This window comes from Budorcas taxicolor, chromosome 2 (assembly GCF_023091745.1).
Source record: "Budorcas taxicolor isolate Tak-1 chromosome 2, Takin1.1, whole genome shotgun sequence".
Taxonomy (NCBI): domain Eukaryota; kingdom Metazoa; phylum Chordata; class Mammalia; order Artiodactyla; family Bovidae; genus Budorcas; species Budorcas taxicolor.
In genome coordinates, this window is record NC_068911.1 from 62,521,346 (window position 1) to 62,545,322 (window position 23,977).

Consider the following 23,977-nt stretch of genomic DNA (forward strand, 5'->3'; position numbering starts at 1 on the left):
TGTGTATATGTGTTTGATATCATATTTTCTATTTGTCTGCTACAGCCCCAGCCAGATTTGTAAAGAAGCTCAATGATTACAGCATAGAGAAAGGAAAACCTCTGATCCTAGAGGGTACATTCACTGGAACTCCTCCCATTTCCGTGACATGGAAGAGAAATGGCATAAACGTAACTCCATCTCAGAGGTGTAACATAACCACAACTGAAAAATCTGCGATCCTGGAAATCCCAAGCAGCACAGTGGAGGACGCAGGACAGTACAACTGTTACATTGAGAACACTTCTGGAAAAGACTCCTGTTCAGCACAGATCCTGATACTAGGTTCGTTGTGATTGCACTTTCCCATCTTTGCATACATATAGCCATCATGGCATGCCTCCTTCATGACTGATTCTCTCTCTTGGCTGTAGAACCACCATATTTTGTCACGCAGTTGGAGCCTGTGAAGGTGACTGTTGGAGATTCTGCCTCTTTACAATGCCAGCTTGGTGGGACCCCTGAAATTGCAGTGTCCTGGTTTAAAGGAGATACGAAATTGAGACCTACGGCTACCTACAAGATGCATTTTAGGAACAACGTTGCTACACTGGTTTTCAACCAGGTTGATAGTAATGACAGCGGAGAATATATCTGCAGAGCTGAAAACAGTGTGGGAGAAGTTTCTTCATCAACTTTCCTGACTGTTCAAGGTGATTGCAATATTTTTAAAGTGAATGAATGTGTTTCTTTTAAAATATCTGGTGAGGGTTTTCTTTTTGGGAAAATCTTTCTAAATGCAAAGTTTTCTGCTTAAGTAGTTCTACCTACAAATTAGCAGATTATCTTTTTCGATCACCTTTACAGAGAGAAATAAAATGACTAAATCTTCAGTTAGAAGGCTCATGCCATCATTTGCCTCTATAATTAAATCTTTAAGAAAAACAGATAACCATATTTTTAAATCCCTACTCCCTGAGTGTCTCATTCAGATTGCTGGAAGGCAGTCTTAAAAAGGAAGAGAATCTGCTACATGCCAGAAATATACCTTAAACTAATCAGTTTTTCTATTGGCTTACATATTTTTATACCTGCCATGCATCAGTGTCAGTCACTCAGTCGTGTCTGACTCTTTGCAACCCCACGAACTGTAGTCCACCAGGCTCCTCTGTCCATGGGATTCTCCAGGCAAGAATACTGGAGTGGGTTGCCATTCCCTTCTCCGTACCATGCATCAGCATGCCATCAAATTAAAACTTTTGCTCCAAAAATTTCCCTGCTTTTCCCTGAATCCAAGTTAATTCAAGAGTTGTGAATACCTCCTGATATCCTGATATTTTTATAGAAATTCCATTATCTAGGTAACAATAATTGCAAGAAGAATATTCAGTAAATTCAAAATCTCCAGAAGTATTCATTACTTTAATTCTCTTCCTACAGAGCAAAAGCTTCCACCATCATTTTCTCGACAGTTGCGAGACATTCAGGAAACAGTTGGGCTGCCAGTTGTTTTTGAGTGCGCCATCAGCGGATCAGAACCTATCTCAGTGTCTTGGTTTAAAGATGGCAGGCCGGTGAAAGACAGCCCCAACGTACAAGCATCATTTTTAGATAATGTGGCCACTCTAAACATTTTTCAAACCAATCGGAGTTTTGCAGGCCAATATTCTTGCACAGCTACAAATCCTATAGGATCGGCTTCTTCCAGTGCCAGACTCATTCTCACAGGTGCGTGAATTCCTAAGCTTCTGTTTTTGTAAGTAAACTTGTTAGAACCAAATTTGAAATTAGGGGAGGACGATCTGCATGATCTAGGATGGTCAGGTATGGAGCCTGAAACCTTGTCTTTCTGCTGTCCTCCCAGAGGGGAAGAACCCCCCCTTCTTTGACATCCCTCTGGCCCCTGTGGATGCTGTGGTGGGAGAGAGTGCGGACTTTGAGTGCCACGTGACTGGGACACAGCCGATAAAGGTCGCCTGGGCTAAAGACAACAGAGAGATCCGAAGTGGTGGGAACTACCAGATTAGTTACGTGGAAAACAGTGCCCACCTGACCATCCTAAAAGTGGACAAAGGAGACTCTGGACAGTACACCTGCTATGCTGTCAATGAAGTGGGGAGGGACTCCTCTACAGCTCAGCTCAATATAAAAGGTATCTTTGCATATCATAGCCTAAGTGTGCAGTTTTGTTAGAACAGATAATATTTAGGATTTCTTTTTCATTTAGGACATTTTTGAACCACTGACATTAAAAAAAAAGATGTCTCAGAAGAAATAAGTTTCTCTAGAGAAAAAAATAATCTTTTAAAATTTGCATTTCTCTAAAGTTTCTCTCCCTTTCCTTTTACTTTTAACAAATATCTGGTTCTGTAACTGGCCATAAGTTATTGTTATCATCCATCCCATAAATCAGAGAACAGTTTAAAATAAACTTGTTAAATCTGAAACATACAACATTGTTAATCAGCTATATTCTGATATAAAGTAAATTTTTTTAATTTAAAAATAAAAATAAATGCAATAAACTTGTGGAGGGAGGCAAAATATTTAGGAACATTACACTAATATGCTGTATTTAGTTGGTCAGCATTGATTTTGAACTAAAATATGGCTTCTCTCTCTTGAAAAGCCTCCTATTAATAACCTACTTCTGGATTCCACTTCATATGTCCTTGAACTTTCTTACAGAGCGGCTGATCCCACCAAGTTTCACGAAAAAACTCTCAGAGACAGTAGAAGAAACAGAAGGGAATTCTTTCAAACTTGAGGGCCGTGTTGCTGGTTCCCAACCCATCTCTGTTGCTTGGTACAAAAATAACATAGAGATCCATCCAACGTCTAACTGTGAAATCACATTCAAGAACAACACACTTCTGCTGCAAATCAAGAGGGCAGGCATGGACGATGCCGGTTTGTACACGTGCAAAGTGTCGAATGATGCAGGCTCTGCTCTGTGTACATCTTCGATCATCATCAAAGGTGAGTCTCCTTGACTGCCCCAGCGTGATGCATTTTCCCTTACTGCCCATTAGACAGCCATGTGTGTTTCTTCTGACATCTCAACCTACTTCTGGATTCCAGATATATATTATTTAATTGGCTTGCTACAATCTCACTTATGTTTACTAAGATATATATATGTATGTATTATTTGTAATTTAATTACATGGCCCAGCAAAGTAGGTGTCATATTATAGACTATATATCTTAGCTTGTAAATTGCATCCCAAAATGTTGTCAGGTAGTTAGAAGTCTAAGGCTACTTTGAAATTCATGCATAAGTGACATACAAATTTTTATGAAGCACACTTGTTTTTAAATTTTGAAAAATTTTCATCATTGAATACTGTATTAGCTTTGCATATTATGAAGCCTATCACATTCTGAAGGATTCTCTTTTCTAAGGCTATTTCTAAAGCATTATGTCTGACATATATTGCCCAAAGCTTTTATCCTGTAAATGAGTATTAATCTCATGCAAAAGGATGAAATTTACTCTAAGAGAAAAAATGGGTAGAAAGATGTATATCATTACAAATATACAGTCATAGCTTGAGGCGAAGAAATAGACTGTATTGTTTAAGGAGATTGTTTCAATCTGATCTTCTAACTGTAATGGCTTCATCCAGATGATTATGAGGCAGTTCATCAAAATCACTTTGCAATCTAACTTCATTGAACAGCTGGGAGTTAATTACCAGCTCTGATCATCTAGCTGGCCATTTCAGGGTGCCCAGACAATAGGCTAATATCATCAATAGATTAATATTACTAATAAGGTAATATCATTGAATTAACTTGTAATTCAGATTTTATCATTCATTTAATAGGACTTAAATGCATTTAAACACATTTAGTAAGATGAAGAATATGTGCTTAGTGGTGGCTTTTATTCATGATTTACATTCATGATGGTTTTGCCATTGAGTAGATAGATAAATACTTTCTATAGAATTCTGAGGCTTTTTAATACATAGAATTTTAAAGAGTAAGGCATCAGAAGTTTTCATCTGTGCGATCATAAATGTTGCCTTATTCTTCTTAAATGTAGGTCTCAGAACCATTCAGTAAAATCATTACATAACACTGAGCTGTACAAAGCCTTCCTATCGTGTTACTGATGTCTTCTTCATTGGTTTTCACTTGAGCACTGAGCTTCAACTCCTCATTCCTTTGGGCAAAGATTGGGTTTTTAAATGCTACTGTAGCTACATATAATAACTAAATCTGAACATCAAGGAAAATCACATATTAATATGTGGGTTCATGGATTACTCAAGTGTTGGCTTTCTTTCCCAAAGGACGGCAGGCATTACATATCGTGAGCAGAATTCTCCAACAGGCTCTTAGATTTTAGGGTTCAGTGAAGATACAGCTACCCGCAAGTGTGAGAGAATCAGTAGTAGACCATGTGACACCGAAGTTTATAGTAACTGCCGGTGCGGTGTTCGTAGTGCTTAATCAGGACACCGTCACTTGGGTAATTCATGGGCAGCATGGCATCTGTTCTTTGCTTGTTTTTAAACCTTTTTCTGTTTTTAAAATCCAACACGTGTAACCAGTGTTTTCAGAAATAAAGGCACGTGATTCAATTCTACTATAGCAATCAGTGCTACCTGTTAGAGGCAAAACGTTCTTTTCTGGAATTTAATACTGTTTTGTTTTTATGTTCCTCATGAAAATACCTTTTTTTAATTCTAGAACCTAAGAAGCCACCTGTGTTTGATCAGCACCTTACCCCAGTAACAGCAAGTGAAGGAGAATTTGTACAACTCAGCTGCCATGTCTGGGGATCAGAACCCATCAGGATCCAGTGGTTGAAGGCTGGCAGAGAAATAAAGCCCTCGGACAGATGCAGCTTCAGCTTTGCTAATGGGACTGCGGTGCTGGAACTGAAGGATGTGACTAAAGCAGATGCAGGAGATTACGTGTGCAAAGCTTCCAATGTGGCTGGAAGTGACACTTCCAGATCAAAAGTGACCATTAAAGGTACAGATTTCTTGACACTATTGTTCAGATTAACTGCTTATGTTTGCTGATTACAATTTAAGCATGAAATTAGATTTTTAGAGACATCAGTTATTGCTCATTTGCATTTATAGCCTCTTCCCTGTAGTTGAAATACTAGATCATGTCATGACAGTAATTTCCATATGACTTTTCTGAAAGTACCCAAGCTCACCATCACATTTCTTGACACTTTTTTCCACCATATCCAAAACCATGACTAAATGGAGTTCCAGAAATGATCCTGTTTAATAATGTGACATAAGGTAGCCTGACTTGTTGTTGTTATTTTTAAGTCATTAAGTCATGTCCAACTCTTTGCAACTCCACGGACTGCTGCACACCAGGCTGCTTTGTCTTCCACTGTCTCCCAGAGTTTGTTCAAATTCATGTCAAGTTGCAATGCTAACTAATAATGTCAGATAGCCTGATATTATATCCCTAAAGGAAATCTATGTAATGAAACCAAGTCTAGAGGTATAAAACTTGATGCTGTTGATGTGATTGTAGTTCAGTCTGCTTGCAGTAGCTGTAACTGGTTATAAATGTCTGTGAAATTGCATTATCTTCTGCAATCCACTCATATAGAGTTCGTAATATTTGTGACATTGCCAAACTCTTAAAGTCTACTTTTCAAAGAAAATTATTTATTGCAATTTTAAGGTAATTGTGATAACAAAACATGTACATGTGTTTTTTTTAGACAAACCAGCTGCCGTCCCAGCAGCTAAGAAAGCAGCAGTAGATGGAAAACTCTTCTTCATATCAGAACCTCAGAGTATCAGAGTTGTAGAAAGTAAGTACCACGTGAAAAGTACATCTTCATCTATCTTGTACATTTTACTACCGATTTAATTTCAGAAAAACTGGTTTTGGAAGATTAAATTTTTATTGAATTGTTTTCATTGTTCCTTAGAAACCACTGCAACATTCATTGCAAAAGTTGGAGGTGACCCAATTCCAAATGTTAAGTGGACAAAAGGCAAATGGAGACAGCTGAACCAAGGAGGTCGAATACTGATCCACCAAAAAGGCGATGAAGCAAAACTGGAAATTAGAGACACCACAAAAACCGATTCTGGCTTATACCGATGTGTTGCATTTAATAAACATGGTGAAATTGAAAGTAATGTTAATCTACAGGTGGATGAAAGGAAGAAACAAGAGAAAATTGAAGGAGATCTTAGAGCAATGCTGAAAAAGTAAGTTCTGTGAAACATCGGTTTTGGTAATATTCCCTTCGTGGACTGTCCCCTCCAAGATTCAGATTGGGAAAGAAAATAAGCACATAGACATTTTAACAGATAAGGAAATATATAGAATTTGAGTGGAAGTTAGTGGTACCTTAATGTCAATTTCTAAATAATCATCAGAAAGTTTTGAGAATGAAGTAAATTTTTACTAAAGCTTTGAACAAAGGAAATGGCCTATAGATAAATTTGTGTCTAGACATAAAGTTTTTGGCTCTGCATGTAATTTTCCTTACTCTGAATGGCTTTCTAGATCAACTGTTTTAAACATTTTTCATAATTACCAGTAATATCGATACCAGTTATGTTTCATCATGATTAATCAATCAACATTTAATTTCTACACATTTCCCATGATATATATGTGTTCTGTATTAATATTTTCCATGATTGTTATCATTTTTCCTTATTCTTTCAGTAGCCTCTTTTGTTGTAAAATTTACAAAAATACTTGTTTTCTTTCCTTTCTTAAACTCTTTGATCAGTCCCTGTACTTGGCACTATGGTCCAATCTTAATCCTCTCCATCTCCAAACCCATATTTTTTGTTTGTTTGTTTCACAGTTTTGTCTGTTTGTTTAACATGGTAAAACTAGTAGTTGTTAAATAAAGAACACAGAACTATAACTTTGTGAAAAAAATTTAATTATATTTATAATCTTTGAATGATGATAGACAATTCAGAATAAGTAGAAGAGAGGTAATTCATGTTTATTTCTTATTTCATTTAGAACTCCAGTCTTAAAGAAAGGAGCTGGGGAAGAAGAGGAAATTGATATCATGGAACTTCTCAAAAATGTTGATCCAAAAGAATATGAAAAATATGCCCGCATGTATGGAATCACTGATTTCCGGGGTCTTCTTCAAGCATTTGAACTGCTAAAGGAAAGTCAAGGAGAAGAGACACACAGATTGGTATGCTCTTTTGTGTATAGTATAAACTCTAAAAATTCACACTTGAAACATCTAGCTTACGCCTTTTGAATTTCCAGACCCTACAGTTGTATAATATCCTAATATAACCTAAGCATCATCAAGAATGGAAGCTGAATATAATCATCCATCTTCTAATTCAAAATCTTTTCCATATGTAATAATTCTACTTTTTTTCTCCGTAGGAAATTGAAGAAATCGAGAAGTCAGAGAAGGAAGAGAAGGAATTTGAGGAACTTGTATCATTTATTCAGCAAAGGCTGTCACAGACAGAGGTAAAATGAATCATGCTGATCACAAAATGAACAAATTATTGGAAATTACAAGGGAAGGAGTGACTAATGCATTTTAATTTTTTATTCTCCTAGCCTGTCACTCTGATCAAGGACATTGAAAATCAGACAGTTTTGAAAGATAATGATGCTGTGTTTGAAATTGACATTAAGATTAATTATCCAGAAATCAAGCTTTCATGGTACAAAGGGACTGAAAAACTGGAACCCAGTGATAAGTTTGAAATAAACATTGATGGTGATCGACATACACTCAGAGTCAAAAACTGTCAACTTAAAGATCAGGGCAATTACAGATTGGTGTGTGGTCCACACATTGCTAGTGCTAAACTAACTGTAATTGGTAAGTAAAAAGAATTTTATTATTTAAAAAAAAAAACTTATGAGATGAATTTACTTTTGAATATATCACATGTGATATCAAACAAAATATGTACTGTATTATACCCACAGAGCCTGCCTGGGAACGGCACCTTCAGGATGTAACTTTGAAAGAAGGCCAGACTTGTACCATGACCTGCCAGTTTTCAGTGCCAAACGTAAAATCTGAATGGTTCAGAAATGGCAGAATCCTTAAACCCCAAGGTAGATACAGAACGGAAGTGGAGCACAAAGTCCATAAGCTGACCATTGCAGATGTTCGAGCAGAGGACCAGGGTCGATACACCTGCAAACACGAAGACCTCGAAACTTCAGCAGAGCTCAGAATTGAAGGTGGGTGAAAGAGTATGGCTGGAGTTATCACAGCGTCAGTCAGAGGCAAATACTATGCACAACCCCTGCACCCTTGCCTTTGCATGTATCGAAAGTGCTTGTGCGATCTCATTTCCCAACACACTCACAGCAGTCCATTCACTCATGTCTCAAAATCTATACAAAATCAAAAGTGTTGCCATAAGTGCTGATTCATTTTTATAGTTCTTTTGACCAGTAGATTTCAATCTAAACTATGATATGCCTTTCTAACAGTGATTTCTGATAAATTTCATGATTTCTTCTAAGTGCAATAATATTTTGCAATTCTACTAAGTGCCATAAATCTCACATCTCTGATTTTGAATCCTAGAAATAAATCTTAGAGAAAGGACCAGATTTCATGGCTATATGTCTTGGTTAGGAGATGACATTTTGTTTATAGAAATCAGTTTGACTGTATCTGTATGAAACTGTATAGAGAGAATTAATAATATATGTGATATGTGATTAGCACCTATTTTTCAAAAACAGTTATTTCATATGAAGATCACATTCCAACCTTCTGAATCTCTGAAATGAAATGGAATGTCAAGATTTAGAAGCAACATTTTTTTTCCTAAAGACCTACACCTTTGGACTGTATTCAGCAACATTTGGCTCTAATGATGGGCTCTACTTCCAGGCATTGCTACCCATTTATAGCTGCTGAAATAACAACTTATGTGCCTTCTTATTTATATAAGCATTTCAAAATCTCTGACTTGCTCTACAATTGATATCAAGGTCTGGTTGTATTTTAAAATCCAGAAATTTTTAATAGTTTTCAATTTAAAGGATCCAGTTGAAACCACTTATTTTTTAAATAACTGCCTATTTTTTATATGCTCCTTAAAAAAAAAAAAAAAAAAAGCTCACTAGACTATGTATAATATCTAAGCTGCTCACAATGCTGTGACACATTGAATTCTAGATGAAATTTTGCAGGAGGATCTCCACTCCAGCCCCGTCTCCTCCTGTACACCTTGCCATTTGCAAGGGGTGGACTCCATGCCTGCCCACTGGTGCTTGCAAAGCAGGTTTCAGAACTCTTCAAAATGAATCCCGTGTAGTTTAGAAGAGCAGATTTCCTACTGAGTTTAAAATAATTTCACAAGAAAAGTTATAAAGGTCACATAATAAACAGTTCTAGAACCTGAAAGACAGAATTATTTTACAGAGGAAAGAATTTCAAAAGGGAATAAAGTATATAGTAAGATGAAGTTTATGTTCCCTTTCTTTTGAAGCCCCCATTTCACTAACATTTTTAAAGTGTAAGTTTTATTCTGGATTAGAAGTACCTTGACTATTTTCTTCATGTGAATATTATAAGGACTTGCAGGATTTCTTTAAACTTTTCCACATTAATCTTAACAGGAGTACACTTAAGTATTGAGATAATTTTTTGGTACTGATGCAAAGAAGTGTACTTTCTTCTTGTTTTATATTTTCAGCCCTTTTCTGCTATTCTCCAATCAGATAAAAAGATAGAGACTTTGAACATCTGAGGGAAAAGCACAGTGAAAGAAATTCCTCCCATACAAACTAAATGTGGACTCTTTTTGTATTTAAACAGCTGAACCAATTCAGTTTACAAGGCGCATACAGAACATTGTTGTGAGTGAGCACCAGTCTGCCACCTTCGAATGTGAAGTCTCCTTCGATGACGCCATTGTAACTTGGTACAAAGGCCCAACAGAACTGACCGAGAGCCAGAAATACAACTTTAGGAACGATGGTCGCTGCCATTATATGACCATCCACAATGTGACCCCAGATGATGAAGGTACCTTAATGGACAATGTCCCTGTGAATATATAATTTAAGCTTTTCCTGTTTTATGTATGTATTCTCTAGTTTATGCTTATACTCTATGACTCTATCTAGGTTAGTTTCCTAGGAAAGAAAAATATAAATGAATACTATGTTTAAATGAAGTGTTGTTTCCAAACATATCAGAACGCAGATGTTTCATGATCTTTTTCCCTTAGGTGTCTATTCAGTAATTGCTCGACTGGAGCCCAGAGGTGAAGCGAGAAGCACCGCAGAGCTGTACTTGACAACCAAAGGTCAGAAAACACCCCATTCAAATCACACTGCGATTCTGGCGACAAAGTAACCTGCCAAGACAATTCTATTAAATTTTTTAAAATATCATTGTTTTTTATTTTGCAGAAATCAAACTTGAGATGAAGCCTCCTGGTAAGTTAAAAAAAAAATCCTTGCTTACAATACATTCAGTGTAATTTGTAAGTGATAGAAGCCAAACTAATATAAAATATTATTCAGTAAAATTATCATCAGGAAAATAATACCAATGTTAGGCTTTATGAGTTTAGGAAATGAGAGGTAATGAGGTCACATTCAGCTGACTTTTAGGATCAGGTCAAACAGTGTGGCCATAGAATAAAACAGATTGTCACAGGGAATGAATTTGCATGTGTGGCTGCTTACAGAAGAATATTAATATCTTCATATCTATATTTTAGATTCTGCTGTTGAAAATGCCTAACAACCAAACACATCTTAGTTGTCTAATAAATATCTGAGCTTTCAGTCTTTCAGTGCTTATCATTATTAAATGTCTCTTTTCAGATATTCCTGACTCCAGAGTTCCAATTCCAACCATGCCAATCAGAGCAATACCACCAGAAGGTAAGAAAGGCCCAGCATCACCACCACAGCCCCAGCCCCGGTCTTGAATATGGTAGCAGCAATATGCTACCCCCGGGCTTCCCTGTGGCTCAGCGGAATCCGCCTGCAATGCAGGAGATGCAGGTTTGATCCCTGGGTTGGGAATACTCCCCGGAGGAGAGAATGGCAATCCATCCCAGTATTCTTGCCTGGAGAATCGCATGAACAGAGGAGCCTGGCGGGCTACAGTCCACAGGGCCCCAACAGTCAGACACGACTTAGCATGAGACAAACAAAAAACAAGCAATATACTACCTACCACTAGAAAGTTACCAGTGCCAAACCATAGTATCCTCCCACTTTATCTTCTTCACGGTGTAATTAAAAATCAAAGCAAAAGAGTAGTTGCAATTATAAATAGATGCTATTTTTATGTGGTCTGACTATTGATCTGCTACTATACCACCTTTGAAGAACTGAAAGAAATGCATGAGACTTTTCATTGTATTTCACACAAAATGAGAAACCAAACCATGTTGCTTATGATGGCATTTATGTTTTTTAGAAATTCCTCCTACGGCTGTTCCTCCCATCCCTCTTTTGCTACCATTACCTGAAGAAAAGAAACCACCAGCAAAACGTGTTGAAGGTATTATATGTTAGCTACCTAAATGCCAAAATATAGGATTTAATAATTGAGTATACAGACTTGGAAAATGTTGTTTAGTGCAACATGTTGGCCCTCTAGTGGTCAGCAGATTGAATTGCCTTTCAAAATGTAAGGCAATGATTTTAGTATTAATTAAATGTGTTGGACATGTGCCTAAAAGTCTGAAAATCATTAGAAAAAAAAAATATTTTAAAAAAATCACTTAAGCATTAATAGCAAGCTGAGTCAGACACAGCTGAGCGATTTCACTTCACTTCCATTTAGCAATAAAATAATAAAATCAAATCCTAGTGAAACTTATAGAAATAAAAAATGCTAGTGTATAGTCAGGTTTAAAATTTTAGTTTGTGTTTTTTCTCAACTACAGTTAACTACTCCTTAAAATTCACTATTTCATTATAAAAATATGAGTTAGAATATCTTTGATTTTTTTTTTTTTCTAAAGCTAAGGAAAGAGCTCTCCAATAAACTTTTGAGTGTGTCAGGGAATTGTCCCTCTTAAATAATTCAGTAGATAAGTTGTACTGTTTGTGCCCGGAACCTTCTCAACTAATTAATCAACAGACTGCCTGGACTTTTCTAGAGTCCTGGGGAGTTCAGAACTGTTATCAGAAATTCTCCCAGCAACATCAGGAAAAAATTCTGCATGTCAAGGTCACATTTTCCCAAAGCCAAGCCACTATTACAGTAGTAGCCTCCAGGCTAATCCCCTAATAGCCATTACGATTGGTGTCTAAAGCTTGAGAAAATTTTCAGCTAGCCTTAGGGGAAATCTAGTAAAAGACAAAAAAATAAAAAACACTTCTAGTTTTATAATTAAACTATCTCAGTAACAAAGATAAGTATTTTTATAACTTACATAAACATAGTTAACTATATTTCATCTACTTCTGATAGTAAAAATGAGCAAAAATCAAATACCAAAAAATAGATTTCTGCTTATATTTGTTGTCAGGAATAATAATTCATCTTAATGAGTGATTTATGCTTTGAGCACTACTGTCAACATGACTAAGTACCCACTGGGAAACTTGAGAAATTAAATCACATTTAAAAAATTTTAAACACTGTCATTATTCATGAATACTAGGAGGCATAATCAAGTTATGATCTGGGGCCAGGATCACGGTATACGTTAGCATTAACAAAAGAACATTTCCACAATATAGCATAGGTGGAACTTTAATTTTACTAATTCACTTGTTATTCTTATTCCTGACAAATTTAAAGCAGTCTTACCTAAGTGAAACAAAGATGAAATAGTGTACCTTTTCTATACATGATATCACATGGGTTTGCCCTGGATGTTTCAAAAACTTGAAGCAGGCATAAAATCAATGTGGGCTTCCCTGGTGGCTCAAATGGTAAAGAATCTGCCTGTAATGCAGGAGACCCAGGTTCAATCCCTGGGCTGGGAAGATCTTCAGGGGGAAGATCCCCTGGAGAAGGAATTGGCAACCCACTTGATTACTCTTGCCTGGAGTATTCCATGGACAGAAAAGCCTGGTGGGCTACAGTTCATGGGATCACAATCAGACATGACCTTCACTTTCATTTACATATTCTTTCTCCTTCCCCCCAAATTTTTCTACTTTCTAGTCCAAGATCTTTCTGAAACAGGCATCTTACAATAATGTACAGAGTCTCTTGTTATCATTCAAACCACATGGAAAAAATGAATTTCAATATACCTCCCAGTTTCCTGAAAACATTTTAGTAAAATTTACATCTGACATCTTATTTTTTAGTGACCAAAAAAGCTGTGAAGAAAGATGCTAAAAAGGTTGTCGCAAAGCCCAAGGAAGAGGCAGCACCTAAAGGTATTATGATTTATCAAAATCCCAAGAATCCCCTGGCAGTCCAGTAGTTAGTGCTTGGCACTTTCACTGCTGTGGGCCAGGTTCAACCCCTGGTCAGGAAAGTAAGATCCTGCTGGCTGCACAGCACCACCCAACCCCACCCCCCAAAATTCAGTCTTACTGCTTTTCTCTTAGTTAAAAGAATTTAAATCCAGACAGGGAAGGACAGAGGAAGACTGAGAGTGTGACTTGGGAAGGACAGAGGAAGACTGAGAGTGTGGCTTTATAAGACTACCTCTTTGTTTACTCACCCTCACACTGCTCCTTGACTCAGTCCTCACTTTCTCTTTCTCAGCTTGATTTTCCGACTTGTTTCCTCCCCTGTCCTCCCTTGCCTGTGTCTGCCCATGACACCCAGTGGCCACACCAGAGAGTTCTTATTATCTCTGAATGGTGATTTAAAGAAGGCACTGCCCTCTGGTCCAGAATGTTTTAAAGAATGTTTTAATAGAATGTTTTAAAGGGCTGGTGCTAGTTTTGAGTGGTTGCTCCAGCCCAGTTCAGCATCTTTCCGGGTTCAGCTGAGCTAAATGTCAATACCACAGAAGAAAAATACTTTTTACCGGGGCATCAGTTTACCTACTTTAAGTTTTTGTTGTTAACTTGGGAAATTTTTAGAAAGAAAAATAGATAGCTAAATTTAAGCAAACGGTTTTATCCATCTGGCTAAGATTAGATTACAGCAAGCTCCTAAAAAGAAGGAAAATTCAGGAGCACAGGGTACCCCTTCACTGAGACTTTTTTCTGAGTGGTCAAGTGTTATAGAATAAGGAGAAGCTCAAAAGCCATGGATAGTTCCTGAACTTTATCATTAATCCCTGAAAAAAAATTATTTTCTTTTAGCATTATGTTTTAGCATCAGGCATACTGAATATTCTCTTTATGTTTCATACTAATAGAAATTGTTTTAAATCAACCTAAGCTAGAAAAAAAGTTTTACCCTTTCCATAGTTTCATTTGCATGGCACTGCAGAGCATTTCTGGTGAGCAAATTTGCATCTCATAAAAGCATTTGGTATACAAATAGTATTCACAGATCATACAAATGACTAACAAAGGTATATAGGATTAGTAAGCATTAAAAATGCATAATCTAAAAATAAACTTGCATTTTATGTTTTCAAAGTTATAGAGGTTCCCAAGAAGCCACCACGTCCTACTGCCTTAATTCCAGCAGAAGGTAAATGAAATTATTAAATATTCTATTTCTTGCTGAGATTTTTTTCCCCCGCATTGTATTCTTATGTACTAGGCTTCCAACTTATTATAAAATTGCAGTCTCCTCTGCTACAGTAAAATTAGCGGTAGAAATAATGGCTACTTTGTATTGGTCAAATTCCAGGAAAGAAACCTAGGCAGATGTTTATGTAGCCTCTCTGCAGTGGACACAGGGAAAGAAATGGCTAGGGCTAGAAAGGAGGGATCAGCTCTTATTATTTCAGCTGCAGCTAACACGGATGTTAACGATCATACGAATAATGTTAGCCTTAGTATTTTTAAAGTTGTCGTACAAAAGCAACTAATTGATTTAGTTACAAAATTTCAAATATTATCTTTATTCAACTGACTAAAGAGTTATATTTGATATTTAAAAATGTAGCTTTAAAATTAGTACTGTTTTTGAAAGAAGAATTGGAATTGTAAGTAGCTGCAGAAATATTAAATATAAATTCCATATAATGATCAAATATTAAGATATTCCATGGGAAAAAAAGCTAAGAGTTTTACAAATTGGAGCTCCCACAAAACAATGGAAGATGTGTTCATTTAAGAATATTTACTGAGTGCCATTTTGTACACATGGGAAGAATCCTCAGATTAAGAGTAGACTGTCTCTTGTCCCTCTTGATTGTGTTCCATAATCAACAAAAATTTAAGCAGAACCACAACACAAAGAAAACATAAATAATCAAATTGATGCTAAAATCCGAGATGCTAATATTGCTAGATGACATCGACTTTTGCTTAGTGAAGGAATTGTGTGGATATAATTAACATGCTAATCTTTTCTTTTTTAATTTATTTTAGCACCTGAAATTATTGATGTATCCTCCAAGGCTGAAGAAGTGAAAATAACGACCATAACCAGAAAGAAAGAGGTTCAGAAAGAAAAAGAAGCTGTGTATGAGAGAAAGCAAGCAGTCTACGAGGAGAAGAAAGTTTACATAGAATCTTTGGAAGAACCTTACGATGAGCTAGAGGTGGAACCGTATACGGAGCCATGTGAAGAACCTTATTACGAGGAACCAGAGGAAGAGTACGAAGAGGCCCAGGTAGAAGCTAAGAGGGAAGTTCATGAGGAATGGGAAGAAGATTTTGAAGAAGGGCAAGAATACTACGAAAGGGAAGAAGGTTATGATGAAGGAGAGGAAGAGTGGGAGGAGACTTACCGAGAGAGAGAAGTCGTCCAAGTTCAAAAGGAGGTGTATGAAGGTATGTATTAGATGGGTGATTTTTTTTCTCTTGTCCTCATTGTTGCTCAATTCTATTTTCAAGGTTATTAACCTGATTCGTAATGAATATGAAATAGATGAAAAGACCGTTTCCATTTTTTAAGTTAGAAATCTTTAGAATCTTTAAAAGAATTCTTTTCTTCAGAGCTACTTCCATGCTTTGTTATTGTAAATTGAATCATTTAGTCCTGTTACTAAGACTGAATTCCAAGTGCTCTTTTCTAAAGCGGAAGTTCAAGTTTTAGTTTTACTACCTTGCTATCTCTGCTTGATCTTGCTTCCAAATCGGGCTTGAGTAATCCTGTTAGCCATAAAGATCCCAAATACTGTAATTTACACAGTTGCATATTATTCGTAATTTACATCATTTGCAAACTGATACAATTTATTAGAATTTACATATTCAACCACTCCTTTTCATTACTGTTTTTGTCAAAGAATCACGTGAGAGGAAAATTCCAGCAAAAGTACCTGAAAAGAAAGAAGTACCACCTCCTAAAGGTATGTAATTGAAAATATTTAAATAGATCACATCACCAACAACATGATTATGGCTTGCTGGGCAAAGATGTATGAATCACAAGTTTAATCCAATAGACACAACTTCTTCTCGAAGCTTCATTGTATCAATGATTTTTTTCTAAGAATATCTACCTACTTCATTTAATGTAAACATAAAAAAGATGATAAAAAGTGTTCTGGTAAGCATAAAATAAAGCCAAAATACTTGAAGTACAGAAGCTTGTACTTGAAGTTCAGTGCAACAAACTTATCTCTCTCTTTAAAAAATGAAAGAAAAAGAGAGAGACTATTTTAATAGAAATTCTAAAAGTGCTGCAATTTTTTTAAAATACTTACAGTTGTAAAGAAGCCTGTAGTTGAAAAAATTGAAAAGACTTCTCGAAGAATGGAGGAAGAAAAAGTTCAAGTCACCAAAGGTATTATTATTTAAAACATTTCATGCTTCTGGGTAGTAGCTGAATTGGTGATTTTTTTTTCCCACCACATTATATTTTTTATACCTTCCAAATATTCCATTGTTGTTGTTCAGTCGGTAAGTCATGTCCGACTCTTTGTGAACCTATGAACTGCAACACACCAGGCTTCCCTGTCCTTCACTGTCTCCTGGAGTTTGCTCAGATTCATGTCCATTGAGTTGATGATGCCATCCAACCACTTAATCCTCTCTTGCCCCCTTCTGCTTTTGCCTTCAATCTTTCCCAGCATCAGGGTCTTTTCCACTGAGTCGGCTCTTTGCATCAGGTGGCCAAAAGTATTGAAGCTTCAGTTTCAGCATCAATCCTTTCAATGAATATCCATTATGTACATCTATTTTTCAAAAAAAAACTTTCTCTGTAAATTGGAAGGAATTTGATTTCAAAAAACTGATAATAAAACATTTCAAGTACCGCGTACACAAGTAATTGTTTACTAATATATAGTCACATGTTAGTTATTTATGTAGTCATCTAAATTAAGATTTTTTAAATTTTGTGCAAAGCAATATTCTTCACAATACAAATATATTTGTACATATTTTTTAAGTACCTGAAGTTTCAAAGAAGATTGTTCCACAAAAACCTTCTCGGACTCCAGTGCAGGAAGAAATTATTGAAGTGAAAGGTATACATCTTTGTCTTTCAGCTACAAGTTTTAAACATTTCTATTTACATGTATGGATATGTGTACATATATTACTGAACAATACACAAATATGAAATCACCAAAATAAAGACACATTATATAATATATATTTTATGTTGCACATTTATATAATTTATGTAAATAATAACTTTGTTTTTAGTTTCACTCTAAAATTGCATAATTTTTTAATTAAGGAAGGATTTGTGTTTAATCAGTAGTTCTCTAACTTTACTTTGCAGTGTTTTCTATTACATATAATATTCCCATCCTCTCACTTATGTAAATAAGCCCTAATGGATTTGGGAAAACACCGCATCACATGTGAAGAAGTTGTCTCTATTTGATTCCAATTTAATAATATTTGATAAAGGCTGCATGGGTTGTTTGTCCCTATAGATCAAAACACGATTTATTTCCTTGTCAGTACTGAATTTGTTCTTAAGCTATCACATTAACCCACTCATTCTGCGACTAAAAACTTAAATACAGTGTACACGCCATGTATTTGATGTCTTTTCCTGGAAAAAGAAATACTGATGTGAAATACTCTCTTTCAAGTACCTGCTGTACATACAAAGAAGATGGTTATTTCAGAAGAAAAGATGTTCTTTGCTACTCACACAGAGGAGGAGGAGGAGGTGTCAGTCACAGGTACAAGGCAAATTTGAATATGGGGCTCAATTGGAAGGGCATCAGATGGATTTTTATCCCTCTTCTTATCTAATTTGTGTTCCTGTAGCTATCTCTGTCTCCTTGTGAATCTTTGTCATCTTTTCATTTTACAGTTGTCTGTTTTAATTCGTATTTCAATATTCTTTGTAAATTGCAATATCACCTACAGTACGGCATACCAGGAACTAAAATGTATGTTTTTTTTAAAGTCCCTGAGGTACAAAAGAAAACTGTTACCGAAGAGAAAATTCATGTTGCTGTTTCCAAAAAGATTGAACCTCCACCCAAAGGTATTAGTGATTTATTCCAAGTTTAAAATCCTTTAAAAGTGTCAAAGTAACATTTTTTAAAAGTTCCAAATATCTGAATCTGTTACTATTAAATAATAGATTTAGTCACAGTCCACAGACCTCCAGCCACTATATACAAAGGAAATCATAGGCAGGTGAGAAGACCTATGAGGAGGATACTGGAGAAAAGAATGACAATTCCCAGCAGCTCTGTTTCCCACTTCACTGAGCTTATGATCCAGTGACCAGCCATTTAGAAACAGAAATACAGTGTCCTGGAGCGAGCTCCTACCAGCTCACGAGAGCTGATGTGAAGTTTTCAGGAATTTGCTACCCAGCATTTAACACCTCCATGATTTAAAAATTATATAAAGTTTAATAAATAAATTAAAACTATGGTAATAAATGCTCAAAACTCATTAGTTCCCCCTTTTACTATGACTGTGTTTCCGAGGTTGTGTGGATTGCCTCTGAGTTGTGAAAATACTGGATCATTTTGCACTACTTCCTGTCCCTTCCAAACTCCATGACAGTGACGTCATGATCGGTAGACAGGATGCATGTATTTGCACCACCATGGAATTTGGAACTTGGAAACTGATCAAGACTACAAATTAGGGCTCCCGTCCCCCCACCACTGACCCTCTCCTATGCCCAGGCGAGATGTTAAACATTTAGGATACAAACATTATTTAAGACATTTGAATGCAATTGTTCCAGTGCAGTGACTTTATAAAAGTGAAGTTTCTAAAACTGGTGTCTGAGAAACAGGCACTCGTACCTCTGAGGAAGGGGCATTCCAACCTGTTTCTGGGAAAGTAGAGATTCCACAGGTAAAAATGAGTGACAGGCACGTTTTCTAACTGGCCGCTAGCCCATTGCCCCTAACCCTTGATTATAACACCTAATTTTGTTGCCTTCAATTGGTGTAAAACCAGAATATATTTTCTTTAAGTCTTACAACAATATATGCCTTGTCAAAATGCACAGTTTCTCAAAAACAACCCATTTTTTTTGAAGTCCCTGAGCCACCCAAGAAACCAGAAGAAGTGGTCCCCGTACCTGTTCCTAAAAAGGTGGAGCCCCCACCAGCCAAAGGTAGAATCATATTTTTGAAAAATATTTGTAGTGTCTGTCTTCTTGTACGTTTTTCTGTTGGATCTATGTGTTAATGAGATAGCATCTGTAAACCAGTTGTAATATAGTTTAATCCTGTGTATATTGATTTCATTAATTTGTGGTAATATGTTACACAAATGTCAGTAACACTTTTAGACTCCAGACCATGCTAATTTGGTCTTTGTCAACTCCATGTAATATGCGTAATGTCTCTACGGTATTGTACTTGGCGTATATTTTCATCACGGGTAGAGAGTATTAAATTACTTCCTAAATTCTTTCACTCTTAGTGAGGATTTATGATTTAACGTAATCTTAAGTGTCTCAGAAGGAGACTAGAGTTCTCAATATTGTTTCAACAATGGTGTCTTTAAAGTTCCTGAAGTTCCCAAGAAACCTGTGCCAGAGGAGAAAAAGCCAGTTCCCGTGCCCAAGAAGGAGCCTGCTGCTCCCCCAAAAGGTACACCAGACCTGATCACGGGCTGCCCCTTTGCTCCAAATGCCAGTGCTTTGTTTTACACAGTCTTCATACTTACTCTGCTGTCTAGCTTGTGTCTTTTATGTCCCTAGTGTTTTTCATTTGTTTTTCCAGCTTTGGGGCTCTACTCTTGACATACATTATTTATGATACTGAACAATAGAAGTCACTTTTAAAAAGTAACTATATCAAACTGCTGTCTTAAATTTTTAATATCTTCCCTTAGAGAAAGAAAAAGTATTTGTGAAATTCATTTTCTACAGGGCATGTTTCTAGGAAACCTTCTTTCACTCCTCAACTACGTGACCATTTCTTAATTTAAAAAAACAACACTTTCATGAGTTATGACAAGATAAAGATTAATAGGAGGGAGTTTGGTAGAACTGAATGTTAACTAGGTAAAGATGTTGCTGTGTTACTGGTAACAGCCACTCTTCTGAAAAGTCAATGAGGCCTACTCTTAAAAAATTGGAAGCAGCAACTTTTGGCAGTGACTTTCACCATATTTCTCTAGACATTAACTGAGCATAGGCACTTGCCACAGATGTTGCAGTTATCTGATTAGTGAGTGAAGGGATCTTGCATACAGGTGTGTTTGGATTCAAAAGTGTTCATTCTGGCTTTGATTTTGGATTTGGTTGGTTTGGGGGGTTTTAGTGATAGCAAGACACTACTTTATGGAGGTGATGAAGCAACAAAACTGCACACATCTGGTCAGTTATGGAGATCCAGTGCCATCCAGCTTGGAAGAAAGCAGGCTCATACATTTTATGTAGTGTTCTCTTTTGCCTGACTTCTCAATTTTCCATTTTCTTCCTGAATCAAGTCTGCTTCTGTTTCTCAAACTCCTGGCTGTTTCAGAATCCCGGGGGGAGGAGAGGTATTCTTTTTTTTTAATTGAAGTATAGTTGATGCACAATACTCTATACCATACAGGTGTGCTATATAGTGGTTCACAACGCTTAAAGGTTGTACTCCATTTATAATTGTTTTGTCATATTGGCTGTATTCCCTGGGTTGTGCACTGTATCCTTGTAGCTTATTTTATATATAATAGTCTGTATCCCTTAATCCCTACCCCTGTATTGCCCCTCCCTTCTTCCCTCGCCCCACTGGTAACCACTAACTTGTTCTCTATATCTGTGAGTCTGTCTCTTTTTTGTTATGTTCACTATTTTGTTATTTATTTATTTATTTTTAAATTTAAATTTATTTTAATTGGAGGCTAATTACTTTACAATGTTGTGTTGGTTTTGCCATATATCAACATGAATCTGCCACGGGTGTACACGTGTTCCCCATCCTGAACCCCACTCCCACCTCCCTCCCCATACCATCCCTCTGGGTCATCCCAGTGCACCAGCCCCAAGCATCCTGTATCCTTCATAAGACTCTACATATAAGTGATATCATACAGTACTTGTTGCTCTCTGACGTTTCATTTGGCATAATACCCTCCAAGTTCATCCAAGTTTTTAAATGGCAACATTTCATTCTTTCTTTTATGGCTGAGTAGCATTCCATTCTTAAAAATATACCACATCTTTATTCATTCATCTATAGATGGACACTTAAATTGTTTTGATATCCTAGCATTCTAAATAATTCTGCTATAAACATTGAGGTGCATGTATCTTTTCAAGTTAGTATGTTTGTTTCTTTATGGTCTTTTCTTTTTAAACCAAATGAACACTTCAGTGTCATATTGAGAGGACTAGCCTAGCACAAGAGTGTTTCCTGAGTTTTGTAAACACTACAGGTGCACAAGCAAACAAAAAAACCCAGAAGAGAAATAGAAAAAAATAATAATGATATATATACAACCATTCTAATGACTTATTGGTCTAAGATGTGAAAATGTTAGTCACTCAGTCGTGCAACCCCATGGACTGTAACCTGCCAGGCTCCTCTGTCCGTGGAATTCGCCAGGCAAGAATGTTGGAGTGGGTTGCCATGCCCTTCTCCAAGTCTAAGATAGTCTTGGGTAAAATATACCCAAAATATATATGGTGTTACAGATTCCAGTTCTCAGTACAAAGCATAAAGAGATTTTTCTGTATGCTGTATCCATACTCTACACTGTTTCTGTAATTACTGATTTTTATCAAAACTATAGCAGTAGCAGCAGCAAATTGTGTATACATACTTCTGTGTATATAACTCTCCTTTTTAGTTGCCTAAATGTCTCTGTAATATCACATAAGACATTTACCATGGCCTTTGGAACACTGTATCGTGGCCTTTAGAACACTGTATTTTAATTTTTTGCATTATTTTGCCTATATATAAAAAAACTATGACAGCATTAATGAACTACATAAAGATTTGTGTTCATGCTTACATCTATTCATGAAAGTGATATAAATCTGACCTAACATTGTATTTTAACACGTTTTAAGTTCCAGAGGTGCCCAAAAAACCTGTTCCTGAAGAAAAGGTTCCTGTTCCCGTTCCAAAGAAGAAGGAAGCTCCACCAGCTAAAGGTACAGTGACTTACTTAGTAAGAAAGTCACTATCTTTATGTCTTGAGTGTAAAACATTTTTGTGTTTAATTATCTGTTAATTTAGTTTAATTCAAAATGAATGTTTTATGGTATAAGAATTCAACAAAATTGTCTGTCTACCTGCCTCCTTTCTTACAAAATAACTGTGCATAAGCTACTTTGGAAAATACAAAAGGCAACTCTAAAAAGTAATGTCTTTTCAAGTTCCTGAAGTACAGAAGAGGGTTGTCACAGAAGAAAAAATAACCATTGTCACTGAAAGAGAGGAATCTCCACCACCAGCAGGTACCTCATCCATCTCCATGAAATAAACGTGTCTTCTCTTCAGGCTTCTTGAGTTGCATGTCTTCTTTAGTGGGCCTGCCAGTTCTATGTTGCTCATTTTCTTTGCCTTTCTGAGAATTTTAAAATCAAATACTATCCTTTAAGTGCCAGAAATACCAAAGAAGAAACTTCCCGAAGAAAAAAGACCTGTCCCTCGGAAAGAGGAAGTTCCACCACCGAAAGGTATTGTTTCTCTCTCTCTCTCCAAGAACCCTCTTTACAATTTTATGTTCCAAGGCAAATGATGATTTTGTGAGTTCTGTGATATGTGTGCATCGTGAGTGTGTATCTGTGTTTGGTGTTGAGCTTCAGTGAAATAACACTGAAGTTCTGAAAGTGGACCATGTTTTTAAAGTACCAGCGGTGCCTAAGAAACCTGTCCCAGAGGAGAAAGTCCCCGTGCCAGTTCCAGTCGCTAAGAAAGCCCCTCCTCCTCGAGGTAGGATTTGTTTCATGCCTCTGACAAAAATCTTTGAGCCAGTGAATTCTTTTTCCTACCTGATGTCTTCTTGTACTGACCCCTTGTCTCTCTTTGGATAGAATTTCTGTGTGCATATACTTGTGATATGTAACTTGTTTTCCACTTTGTTAGGGAGAGTGGTATACTGGGCAAATCTTCCCCTAACTTTAGGGAGACTCTTGGTTAAGACTCTTGCCTTTTAAGCTTTAATTTTAATGCTTTCTTAAAGCCGAAGTTTCTAAGAAAATGGTCATGGAAGAAAAAAGATTTGCTGCTGAAGAAAAACTATCCGTCACAGTTCCTCAGAGAATGGAGGTCATGCGACACGAAGGTATATAATCAGGCGTGAGGGGAGAAATGAGTTTGCGTGTGTTCCCTGCGAGTCTTTTCTTCTTGCCGCATCGTTTGCTTTAGAAGTTATGCTGAGTATTGTCTGTCTACTGTAGTCTCTGAGACTGAGTGTTTTGTGTCTGCATTGGTCCTGAATCATTCTAAGAGAGTGAATGGGATGGTGAATGTGGGATAAACGTGAACGGGGCCACACTTGGGCATAAGTTGAATATTCTTCTTGGTTGTGGGCGCTACCATCCCCTCTTCTGAAACCAGCTCTCTTCCTGGTTGCAATGAGGAAGTCCTATGAAGCTCCACCCCTAAGCAGATAGAAGGACATTATCCTC

The 23,977-nt window shown here is 36.6% G+C and overlaps 1 protein-coding gene across 5 annotated transcripts in view; it reads left to right on the plus strand.

The window, feature by feature from the left end:
- TTN (titin) overlaps positions 1-23,977 on the plus strand; it is a 274,868-nt gene that overhangs the window by 96,137 nt on the left and 154,754 nt on the right. For 3 of the 5 annotated variants that reach the window (XM_052636391.1, XM_052636392.1, XM_052636394.1), the window contains 32 exons: positions 46-324; positions 414-692; positions 1,420-1,707; positions 1,844-2,131; positions 2,668-2,958; positions 4,681-4,968; positions 5,690-5,782; positions 5,903-6,188; positions 6,967-7,150; positions 7,354-7,443; positions 7,537-7,804; positions 7,915-8,175; positions 9,770-9,979; positions 10,185-10,262; positions 10,369-10,395; positions 10,789-10,848; positions 11,393-11,476; positions 13,246-13,317; positions 14,483-14,536; positions 15,385-15,789; positions 16,248-16,310; positions 16,670-16,747; positions 17,355-17,432; positions 18,012-18,104; positions 18,335-18,415; positions 19,436-19,513; positions 19,911-19,994; positions 22,412-22,495; positions 22,721-22,801; positions 22,946-23,023; positions 23,196-23,279; positions 23,530-23,631. In XM_052636391.1, coding sequence (XP_052492351.1) covers positions 46-324; positions 414-692; positions 1,420-1,707; positions 1,844-2,131; positions 2,668-2,958; positions 4,681-4,968; positions 5,690-5,782; positions 5,903-6,188; positions 6,967-7,150; positions 7,354-7,443; positions 7,537-7,804; positions 7,915-8,175; positions 9,770-9,979; positions 10,185-10,262; positions 10,369-10,395; positions 10,789-10,848; positions 11,393-11,476; positions 13,246-13,317; positions 14,483-14,536; positions 15,385-15,789; positions 16,248-16,310; positions 16,670-16,747; positions 17,355-17,432; positions 18,012-18,104; positions 18,335-18,415; positions 19,436-19,513; positions 19,911-19,994; positions 22,412-22,495; positions 22,721-22,801; positions 22,946-23,023; positions 23,196-23,279; positions 23,530-23,631 — 4,869 coding nt within the window. The remainder of the gene's footprint in view (positions 1-45; positions 325-413; positions 693-1,419; positions 1,708-1,843; positions 2,132-2,667; positions 2,959-4,680; positions 4,969-5,689; positions 5,783-5,902; positions 6,189-6,966; positions 7,151-7,353; positions 7,444-7,536; positions 7,805-7,914; positions 8,176-9,769; positions 9,980-10,184; positions 10,263-10,368; positions 10,396-10,788; positions 10,849-11,392; positions 11,477-13,245; positions 13,318-14,482; positions 14,537-15,384; positions 15,790-16,247; positions 16,311-16,669; positions 16,748-17,354; positions 17,433-18,011; positions 18,105-18,334; positions 18,416-19,435; positions 19,514-19,910; positions 19,995-22,411; positions 22,496-22,720; positions 22,802-22,945; positions 23,024-23,195; positions 23,280-23,529; positions 23,632-23,977) is intronic. The other 2 variants (XM_052636390.1, XM_052636393.1) reach the window with 2 other exon arrangements.